General features: G+C 37.3%; 1 protein-coding gene across 1 annotated transcript in view; it reads right to left on the bottom strand.

The window, feature by feature from the left end:
* Positions 1-7362: 7362 nt before the first annotated feature.
* Positions 7363-12130, bottom strand: part of LOC121332724 (3'-5' RNA helicase YTHDC2-like) — a 28987-nt gene continuing 24219 nt past the window's right edge. Inside the window, exons 27-30 of the mRNA XM_041398435.1 lie at positions 11049-11252; positions 8968-9150; positions 7680-7783; positions 7363-7517 (exon numbers count right to left, since the gene is read on the bottom strand). Of these exons, the coding sequence (XP_041254369.1) occupies positions 7721-7783; positions 8968-9150; positions 11049-11252 (450 nt within the window). The 3' untranslated portion in view covers positions 7363-7517; positions 7680-7720. The remainder of the gene's footprint in view (positions 7518-7679; positions 7784-8967; positions 9151-11048; positions 11253-12130) is intronic.

Below are 12130 nucleotides of genomic sequence, written 5' to 3'. Positions count from 1 at the left end.
AAAGAGAGTGCCCCTCTCAAATGCAAAATCTGGCCACTGTAAACTGTAGCACAAGGTTTCTCTTCCCAGTCAGCAAAGAGTCTGTGCTACCCTCTCATTGCATTTGTGGGTTTTGACAAGTTAAAGGACTTTATGCTGATTTCACTCTTCTTCTGCAGCCAGAGCTCTGCTGTGGGCACAGGTCTGCCTTATGCAACCAGGTATTCCAGAACCTCCCTGCACACACAGGCTCCCCACAATGGCTTCGTTGGGGTTGGGATTGGCATTACCAAAAAGGATTAACTGCAGAGACATCTCTAGAGGTCTTCATGAATGAAAATCTTCCAAACTAGAAAAACTAAGTAAAATAACTGTTATGCTAATTCCACTATTCACCCAGCAGGAGAAAAAGCACTTTATAACTGATTTTTGGCAGTAATTTTACCCAATACTGCCTGAAAATACTGAAGTAAAAGCAGTTACCTGTGCACAACTCTGGCATTAGAGTGCTGTTGATGGCTGTTTCCACTTCCAGAAGTTAACTGAATGCCCAAAATCTCCTTTCACTCAAAAGTAGGGTCAGTCAAGTGTCAAAAGAATGGATGCCATTCTGAATTCATCACCAACAGAATTAACAGGCTTCAGCATTTTATTACTTTGCAATATAACTCAAAGAATATTGCTATTACTGTGATGTACCATGATTGCCTACAAGAGAAGCACAGCTATTTTACTGAGAGTACAAGCAGGAGCCTCAAAGCTTAAATTGTGGCTTTTTTCCTAATGTTCACAATAAACAAAGAAGTGCAGCATAATTAGATATATTAAAATTTGGCTTTCTGTTAGGGGTAAACAAAATTAACCTAAAAGATTACCATGATTACAGATGATGTGCATTTTTTCCGGATGTGGAGTTTGCAAAGTTCCTAAGTGGCAGCATTAAAAATCTATAAAACTCAATTGTTATTTCAGAACTGAGACCTTTACAGAGGAATCACAATTTTCAAATATAAACCTGAATCCTGTTTTCTCAACCAAATCCTAATATTTAATATGGAAAGCACAGCTGAATACCTATTTTTTTCATAAAATAGAACAGATTTTCCTTATGAATGAGGACATTTCAAAGGTTATTATCTTTTCAAAGGACTAAATGCCAGCAGCCTGCGGATTGAAAAATGTTCCATTGCAAGAGGAATGTACTAGAATGTGCTGCTTCACTGTCTTATTAAATATTTCTGGTTAAACGAAAAAATGTGCTGGATAACCACAGACTTCTGCTAAATGCTCCTCTCACCAGCAATGCTAAGGACTCATCCTCTGTACCTGATAAAACCAGGTAAGCTGATGGACAAGCTTCCCCCTGTCCTGTTGGATACAACGTTGTACTTGACTCTGAAACAAGACCATGAAATTAAAAATATATTTAATAAACAGAAGCATCTTTATGGTAGTCTACTAATTCAATTGCATAGCATCCTGTTGGTTGTCCAGCAGTCTTTTAAGACTTCAATATTATAGAGTTGGGACGGTTTTGCCTCTCTAAAAGCACTTGTGTCTTCAAGATATGATCAGTAACAGAATCTTGGTATTTTCTACTCTGGAAAGATTTTCCCTTTGCAGCATGATTAGACATGGCATAAAACGGACAAAAGATTTCAGATGGGGCAGTAAGAGCTGTGGAACTTCTTACAGGGTGTGTGCTTTCTGCTGTGAAAAAAGCAAGCCATCATAGTATGGTTTGATTTTTGCCTAAAAGCCACCCCCATATCAGTATCTACAGCAATGCTGGAACAGCCATGACATTTCAAAGGGATGAATATAGAACTTATTAATCAGATGAAAATCTGAAGTCACTAATGTCTCTCTCAATTTTTGTGTATTGCCGGTAAGCAAGCAAGAAGCTCCTCTAAAAGGCCTGGTCTACAGCAGACGAAGGTAATGAACCCCCACAGGACAGATACAGCTTACACAGCAAGACTGCTTATGCTGACACAGCTTGTTACTACTGCCACAAATGAAATAAATTGTATTGACTTGTTTGTGAGAATGAGTTGCATTTGCACCAGACATTTACTCTGCTGGTATAAAAATGCCAATTATTTTAATTTTTACCCCACAAGCCTCACAGGCATCACTAGATTTGGAAGAGCTTTTTGCACCTACCTACTGCTGGAGAGGTCATTTCACAACTGACTGTGTTGTTTATGAGCATGGTGGGTAGCCATAAGCTCTTTGGGCATTTGTTTTTCCCTGCCCCTAAAAATGTTTAAGGGAAGAGGCAAGGGAGGAAAATTAAATTCTTATTTTTATTTAATCAGACCTCAGAAATTAGTTTTGGAATGCAATAGGCAGGAATAAGATCTGGGTGGGAAATTTTGGTTTACCATTTCACACATGCACAATTCTCAAAGACATGTAGTAGCCCCTAGAACAGGTTGCTGTGGACTGAGACTATTTCTTTCCCCTTGTACTTATCCAGTCCAAAACACTGTGCTCACAGATTAAAATTCTTGATAACCCAAAAGAGCAAGGATGACTATCCAGAAGATTCTTATATTATTTCATTGTTTCCAGATTGTTTCTGCCCCTTCTTAATCTACATTAAGGAGATTGCAAAGACAACTTGCAAAAGTAGGACTGGTAGTCACACTAAAGAAAGCATTTGTATTTGCTGCAAAAGGAGAGTCATGCAACAGAGAAGCACATATCAAAAGGTAGATATGACTGAATTCACTTATTTTAGCATACAGGTGCTCTGTATTCTTGCAAGTTTCATAACATAAGCTGCAAGCAGCAACTGCCAGAGGAAAAAATAACTAAATATGTCTTTTCTGCTTCTTTTTAATACAGAAGTAAAGACCAAGACTTCTGTTATACATTGGAAAGGCAAATTCTACCCATCTGGTCAAAATTTTGGGAGATAATGAGATATTGGGTATTTGGGAAAAAAAATCAAAGAGGTTTTAACATCTGTTTCAAAATCATGAAAAGATGATTCTTCTGAAAGTTCAAGAACCCTTTATATTATTGCCTGTGACGTAAGCAACAATCATCCTGTTATTTAAGGGAAGACCATCCTGGTTTTAAGGAACACTTTTGCATCTCCTTAGAGATTAGGAAAACATAAAATAAAGCAAATACATTTATGAAAGGAAAAATGTCTCATAACTACACAGCAACCTCAGCACCTTATTTGCTCCCTTCCGTATCAACTCCAGGCATATTTTTAAACTTCAGATTTGAAAATGCAGTATCAGGCACCACCAACCTTCCCAAGATCTTTATAGCAGTAGTGTTAACTGCCTGGTGGAGGAAAATGTAATTATTCATGTACAAAGCCATTACTCAAGTTAAGGTCCATAAAAAATAATTCATAAATTTGGAATAAATCAACCAGAAAAGAGGCTTTTCCCCCCCCTGAACTTACAAATTTTGCAAAACTGTAAAGAAAAAACTACAATAACTAAATAATTGTAATCTTTACATTATCTGGCCTTTTTCGTCCTTTATTCATAAATCTATAGTTCCCACAGTTTAGGCTTTTCTTTGGCAGAACATCACCACCTAGTGATCATGTGTGCTTACAGGAGCTTCCAGAAAGCTGATTAGAACCCGAAAACAGAAGGCTGATGGGAAGAGAAAAAGAAAATTTAAGTGAGGAAAAATCCCTTTTTTTTATTTATGTTGGAAACAGTTCCTAAGGAAGATTAAATAGGACACTCTAAAGTAATGTAAGAAGATTTTTAAAGACTCATTAATTGAATAATAATAAAGTAACAATATTATTTGGGTAAGAAAATTTATCCTTTTAGCCAACACTATCTCAGATCAATGTATTTCATTAATATTAGATAAATTTAAAATTAAATTTAAATGTAAAAGACTAAGAAAGAGGAAATTCAGACATTTTCAGGAAAACCCTCCCAGTAATGAGAGCTATTAAGTGGAAATAGCATCTTGATTACATGTTATATCCTAAAACCAGGCTAATACATATCATAGAATTAAACCCATATTTATCAGCACCTCATAAGTCCAATTGATAAGTTTCTTCAGAATTTTTTTTTTGGCACTGAGATACCTAAGAATCAAGATGGAGATCTGATTTGTAGGCAAGAAATCACTTAGTATTGCAATCACTATTGAAGTGAGATCATACCACCACTCCAGTTATACATCTTTACTTCTCTGCTTTCCTTTTCGCACTGCCCTTTCTCCCAAACCCTCTGCCCTGTGTATATAGGACTAATATAGCAATTTCCATGCCAAGTGTGTAAGTTACTAATAAAACTTGGTGAGGTTTTGAAGACCCTGTCACTTTTGCCGTTCCTTTTGATCACAAGCATTTCGAGTATTGGATGCTTCCTTCCCTGTAAGGGGGGATTCACAAGGGACTCACTAATCTAAGTTCTGTATCAAGTTTTCTTCCTCCCATTTCTGGGAATCTCCTGGACCAGTCCTACTCAAGAGAGGACCACAGAGATGCTAGTGGAGAACACGATCCCCAGCTGTTGAGGCAACAGCAGTGAGCAGGGCACAGCCACAAGCTCTTAGAGCTTGGGGGCTGCACTGTGCTGCACCTCATCCCATGGCATACACAGTGCACAGGAGCCGTATTCCTGTAGGAGTCTCCCGTGTGGTCACCACTGGGATCCAGAGGCCCAGCCAGCAGTCAGCTGCCACACAGGACCAGGCACACAGCATGCCTGCGGCAGCTCCCCTGGGCAAGCAGGACCCAGAAATGCCTTTGCCCAACATGGAGAACAGCAGCAGGACACCTCTGCCAGGCCCTGAGAAGAATAAGAGGGATTTGAGTGTCATCTCGCAGACAGAGCCTTCTCACGTGCTGAAGAGCAGCAGCCAGGTAGGCCATTGTACATCCCAGGAGACCTACATCAAATATTGGAGCTCTATCACAGAAAATACCCCTCACAAGAAACTGCCAGGATCTAATTATTTTGACTACCTCCCAGACATTACTCCCCAGTTGGAACTGGCACCCTTTTCTACACCTGACACAATCCTGATAAACTTTTAGCAGGCATTTTTTAAGCTTTCACCACACCTCTCTAAGGTCTGTTTGTTTTGCCTGACACAGTAGGCCATTTCGCACATTACATTTCATTTAGGTCTTGGATCACCACCAAATGGTAGACAGCTGATTTTTTTCCTCTAATTTAAGACCTCCAGAAGCAGTGTATCAGCCAGATTCACCCCTTCTGTATTTGGTACTAATTACCTGTAATCCAGCCAAACAAAGTATAAAAGCCCAGCTGCAGCAGGATTCAGACTACAAGCAAGTAAAGGAAAAACAGAGACACCTATTGTAATGAACACAACAAGCAGGAACCATTGTGAAACTCAGCTTCTCTCCAGCTTGGATCTGGATCTTACCTCCATGCTGTACTTATCCTCACTTGAAATTAAAGCAAGGAGGTCCTTCTGATCTTCCAAATCCAGAGATACTATTTTGTTTTACCTCTGTTACTCAGCACCTTCTCTCCACCAGCAGATGTGAACCAAACCCAAACTTTAATGGTTCCCTTAAACAGTAAAGAGATACATCCCAGTTGCCCCACAGGCCACTGGGAATGGTGCAAGAGACTGCAGAACAACTGCAGAGCCACCTCAGGCAAGATCAATACAAAAGCTTTTATCTATAGTTTCATTATACAATTCTTCACGGAGTTATTTGACAGCATGAAGACAATGAAAACAAAAGAAAAAATGCTGAAGGATAGAGAAAGGCACCAAGTCTACAAAATCCAGTTAATGCTGAGTACCTTGTTCAATGGGAACACCGAGAAGCCAAACATTTTAGTACAGATTTTCTCCTTCCCTCCCTTCCATCAGTTTCAGATCTAGCGAAAAAAAGGCACATTCCAGCTTCTACTCTTACAAAGAAGTAAGTTTACCTCTTAGGGTTCTTTTAACCACAATTCCTCCAAATGCCATGTCAATGAACAGCAATGACGACTTTGATCATGTGGAGAGAAAGGGTAGCAGTCAGGGAGGACATGACAAGCACGTCCTACGCCTGTCTATGAAATTATTGCATCTTGATTGGCAGAGACAAGTAGCAACAGGCCAAAAACTTGACTAAGAGCAGTGTTTCTGTAGGTTATCTTTACTATTTTTATATATATTATATAGAGTACTAAACAAGTAATAAATGTCTCTCAAGGAAAAAAAAAATGAGAGAGAGATGGATTTTAAAGGACACTACTCGGTGCAAATGAGTCTTCAGTTCTGGATTCAAGATGAAAACATATTATACATATATTCTTTAAAATATTTGTTTGGTTTTTTTTAATGCCTAAAGATCCATTTTCTTTTAAATCTTTGGATAGCTTTTTAATCTCCTTCTCTTTCACAGCCATTCATATCCTTGGCAGCTTTTTTATTGACTGCACCAGGTCCTGCAGTAGCCTGTTTCAGGTCTAACTTAAATTTCTAATGATGCTGTGCCAGAGTTAATGAATACATGGGATAGTCTGAACTATGAGAACATCTTAAGAGGACATGAGAAACTAAGTAGAAGCTCAGAAGCAGAAAAAGCTCTCGGTTTAACCTAAACACTGCTGACAGTGAGCAGACTGAATTTGCAACAGCCTTATATTATAGTATGTTAATGACTAAGGAAAAGCCCAATAAACCAAAACAGTTGCACAGAAAAAAGAAATGAACTTGAAAAACGAGATATAGAAAGAAAAATTGAAGACTACATTGGAACATGAAGCAAGTTGCACTGGTAATTATTTTTTATTTTTTATAAAAGAAGTAGAAATCTGATAACAATGCTCAAGTTAGTGAACTATTAGAATACCATTTGGACACAGGCCTCTGAAAAACTGTTTCAAAGTGTGAGTATTTTTACGGGCAAAAATATTGAAACTAGAAATACCACTGGACCAATCCACACTCAAAAAAGTCTCATGCTTCTTTCCCTTCTGTATGCAATCTAGGATTCAAAAACTAGTGCTCTCCAGCTGTCTAGTTGTTTGTAATTGACGATATCCTTCTCTCTTGTACTGTGCATACAGAAGTTCACCAAACAATTATGGAATCTCCCAACAATCTATTCTCAATTTATTTACTTTAATCAAACTGCAATAATGATTAATTAACATTAAACTGGTTTCTTTCATACATTTACTGGATTGAGAATGCTTTAAATGTAAACTGTCTGCTGTGCTATTTTAAACCCACAAACAACTTACATGTGGTGCACTGCTTTAAACTTAGTTTTGAACTTTACCACATTTTCAAATACCCGCACGCTACTGTAGAAAAAAAGTAATTCAGTCAAAAAAAGACTGGTGGATAACCTTATTGACATTTTTTACAACAAGGAAACACTAAAACAAATATAATTCCCTCTTTTTTTTTTTTTTTTTTTTTTTTTACTGCTAGCTAAGAGCTAGCGTGACTAAGAGCTTCAGGAGTTTATTTGTTGTGCCACCTTCTTCCTTATCTTGGTATTGTAGGCATGCTGCTGGTTCTAGTGGTTAGAGCTGATGTTTCAACAATCTCAGCTAGAAAAAAATCAAAGGAAGAAAACATTTAGTTCTCTGTGTACCTGTTCTTCCACAACCTACAAATGACAGTACTGTAATGATATCGTGTAAGATATAGTGTATGTTGATACCTTTTCCTCTATCATAAAACCAGAATGCAACACATGAAATAATAACTACCTCTGTCTCATTATCTGACATGCTTAATCAGTTGAGTTTTTTCATTCCAAAGGAATATGGTCCCAAAGCTGCAGCAACTGCTCTCCAACTTGTGGTTCCAGCTCCTAGAAGTGACCAGGAAATTAGAAAAGTTATTAGCACTGCTGCCACTGTGCATACAAAAACTATTTATTGCAAAAATAACCACCAGAGGTTGCTCGTGGTCTTTCTGAAAGAATTGTTACTTTTGCTATTGTAACTTACATTAGAACTATCCCTGCAACAAGGGGTCAACAGGAGTTTAGAAACTTTCATAAGCAATCCTCACCTACCAGTTGTTTGGGTTTTTTTGTTTCAGGCAAAATGTCACTTCTCAAAAAAGAATTCATAATGAAGATACCATCACTAGAACAGATGCACCATACAATTTGTGCCTTCCACAGGTCACTTCCTTATTAACTAAAGATCATTATTCGCCACATCTTTAGGTTTAATTCCATTAAATGCAGTGGAGAATGTGGAAAGGCAGGTCACAGACAATGCAGTGGCTCTTGGTGGAATCACAGATATTAATATATATCACTTATTTTTGTTATTGTTCAGATTCTTTAGGTCTTAAGAGCCACTTAGAGGAGAAGCACTGTCAACTTCAACATGTTCTATGTTCCTTTCCTTGTTCTTAGAGTATGTTCCTTTCCTTATTCTTACAACTGAAGAGGTTTTGGGGAAGCAGTGAGAAGACATACAAAAAGTTTAGCTCCAGAATCTTGCATCAAGGAGATATTTTGGGAGGGGACTGAGGAGAATGCAAAAACTGCCATAGAGAATTCTTGTGCAATTTATTTTCTAGCTTTTCGTAGTTGCATTTAGCTTTAATAAATTGGAGAACAGTACTAAGCTTTATTTTGCTTCAAATATCAAGATTCTCTTGAGACTTTATGGAAAATGCAAACCTCTAATTATGAACAGTTATTTGGGTATGACAACTATTTTATCTCGGGGAACACATCTGACTCAAACAGGAAACAAACCTCCAGAAATTAAAATAAAACCACCAACAACACCTCATTCACTTTGGAAAAATCCAGCTTTAAATATTTTTTTAACAACATTAAGCAAGAAACTGGGTGCATTTTAACAAATCCACTACTGCAACAGTAATCCTGCATTAGCAGAAGCCACAATGCACACCAAGGAACTGTGATTCAGATTAATATATACATGAGAACATTTGAGTTCAAGGCTGAACAAGCTAATGAAGAAAACACAGTTCCACCAAATTAAGAAGACTTTAGAAGAGAATAACTACCTGGCCATCTCTGCTTATTTGTACTTTCTTATTGTCATTCCAAGGGTTGAGCAAATGATGTGCAAACTGAAAAGGAATGCTTTCTTTTCGGATCCACTCCACCTTAAATACACCTCCAAATCCAGCAGATCCCCAGTCCTGACTTTTCTCACACCCTATTGATGAACACATTCTACCAAAACCCTGGAAGAAAAATTTAAATGTCAAAGAACGGACATAATGAGAGCATGTCTATTTATGCTAGAATTAAATAAATTAGTGGACTTCATATGAAACTTTCAAATTAGTTTCAGTGATTGATTCAAACACTCACACACATGAAGCTGGATTTTCCAAAATGTTTACACCTAGAAGTATCATTTGTTTTTTCCACTTCAAATATACCTTCTAGAATTTTACCATAACGGATGTCTTTCAATTAATTTCTCACAATAACCATTCAAGGGGCTTTTTTAAGCTTTGTAACAGAGGCTGAAAAGCTGTTGTAAAAAGGTATCAGTGCAAGGAATCAGGATGAATGTTCTATCCCCATTAGCTATTCCTCACTAGTAAATTGTGAGGAATAGTTTGTACTAAATTCTTTCAAAAATCCCTTCCTTCCTTCCATCTGTCCTTCCATCCTTCTTTCCCTTATTCCCTCTTTGTTAACAAACATTCATATACAATTAAAAATGTGGAGACCAGTTCTCCAAATAAATAAGTCAAAGCTGCTTAGAGTTCCTTTTTCAATTAACCTGAAAGAAATTCCAACAAGATAAATATTCAGAAATTAAATGAAAGAAACCACAAAATCCAAGACTGCATCTAACTTACTGAAGCATACCCTTTAAACACATACACCAAACAAACCAAAAATAAACCCGGGCCATGCATAATGCACAACTGTTCAGGCAACTTTACTCCAGTTATGACTTAGGAGTCCAAGAGAGGCAGTGCACTGCCTAAAGTTACCAGCACACACTGCTGATGTAAGTCAGGCAGTCCTAGACAGCTCAAGCCTTAAATTAAAATCAATGAAAATTAATAAAAGGAACAGAGGAAAAATACAGGTGGAAAGTAGAGACACCTGAGGCAAGAAAATATTAGCAATGGTAATCTCACATTCCCATCAACATCCAGTACATTGTCAAAACTGGAAGGGCAAAGGCAACATAATCCACCTACATCCTCACCTCAGCGTGTCCTCCCCTCCCAGCTTTCCTGTCAAAGAGCATCAATACAACAGCCCGTTTTCAGATTCAACTGGCATGCTGAAAATTACTTTCCAATATGGCATTTGGATTTACCAAATCACTGTACACATATGTACATTTCACCACAATTCTTCAGTGGTATCATCAAGATCTCTATGTTTGGACTGATTCATTAGATTTTAAGTTTAGCTGACTACTATTGATGTTTGTAATACATAAAGAGGTAAACTAAACTTTCTTTACTGCGAGCAATTGAGTTTAGCAGGCTCTACAAAACAGTTAACACACAACTTTGCACTAGCAGGTCAAGTCTTTACCTTTAAACTGGCCACAAATTTGTCAACAAATTGTTGACAAATACCTCACTAAATGTGAATTCAAGACAACTCTGGAAGAAACATGGCCAGCTTCCTAACTTTGGGAAACCACAGTTCCAGCAGAACAGTTTTTATTAAAGTTTGTATTAAAGACATATGAGTTTCCTGGCTTTAGAAAGCCGTGACATGATTGTATCTTCTTGTTCACTTACAACATTTATTTTGGCATGCAGAGAAAAAGGCAGCAATCCCCTGCTTTGTATGGATTTCTTTGTTTGTTCCCCTGCTGCTGTTTTAAAGCATTCATGTAGGGTAGACACATTATTCTGACTCATTATGTTTGGAGGCAACTTAGTTTTATCCTTTGAGGGAAAAACTGAGTTCATTAAAAGGGACTATTTTGGAGAAGAATGAAGGACTCTTCATCAGCAACCAGAGACATTGGCACAATACTCTACTTATTATGAAGTTAGAAGTCAAAAGCAAAGCCCTCCATACCGTACACAGCCATTTGCAGCACTCTCCTAAACCACCAACCAGCACCAACAGCTGGTATCAACTAAGGACTCACCTGGAAGTGTCCAGACCCTTGAACAGAAAATATTAAGTAAACCATGCTGCTTTCCCGAAAGGCTCCATTCAGTTTTCGTTCATTATTTGGCGTAGTGGACCATATACCCTTCTGCTGAGAAATCTCAATGTTCTGCAAGTTGCTACTTTTCATTATAAAGTACCGAACTGGCATATTTTGTCTTGGTGAAGGTGATTTGGAAGCCTGAAAGAATGAAATTAAATTAATAAATACAATAACATAAACCAAGCTTTAGCTCTTAAGTTCTACACACATACAGACAGGCCCTTCAAGGAGTTTTTCCTCTACTCTCCAAGCTTATACAAGAAAAATACTACCTATCAGCTTTCCTGTCAGAATTGACTTGAAAGCATACTTACACCTGTTTTACATTTTTAAGCATTTTTCAAAATTATAATTTATTCATGAGGGGCAGCAAACAATTACGGCAGAACAGGCCTACAGAATCTAGTGATTAATTACAATTTTTTGAAGTCTGAGACAACTTCAGATGACACGAAATTAATCACTCTACACTGTAGCCTGCAGCACGCTTGCATTTCCAATTTCAGAAACAAATTTTCTTCCTGTAACACTGGCTGAATATAAAAAATACAGGGAGATTTATGAAAATAACCTCACTAAAAATGTATGCTTTATTAAATAATCATCAAACAAACTGTCAAGCAGTCATAATTATGCAGATAACACAAAACTTAAAGAGAATCAGTACTAATGTATGCTATGACAGAAACAGAGGAAGACAGAATCCACAGAGGTCAGAAATGCATGTACTGTACACACTGTCTCTGTTTATTATACCAAGTTTCAGGAAAAAAAAAACACCTCAAAATTGGATTTTCTTTCTACTTTGAACAGCTTTACTTCAGAAGTCTGCAAAGAACAACATTTTTACTGTATTAAATTAGTACAACAAGGATATTTATTCTTGATTTTTGATTCCAAAAGAAATATTATGTGGCTGTTAACAATGAAAATATGAAAATCTAAGTTAGGTTCTTAATTTATCAATACAATACCTGATAGTTGCTGAAAGATATCAGCAAGAGATTCTACTAATT

The sequence above is a fragment of the Onychostruthus taczanowskii genome, unplaced genomic scaffold, assembly GCF_017590055.1.
Source record: "Onychostruthus taczanowskii isolate IOZ18803 unplaced genomic scaffold, ASM1759005v1 scaffold148, whole genome shotgun sequence".
NCBI lineage: Eukaryota > Metazoa > Chordata > Aves > Passeriformes > Passeridae > Onychostruthus > Onychostruthus taczanowskii.
This window is presented reverse-complemented; position numbering and strand designations above follow the sequence as displayed.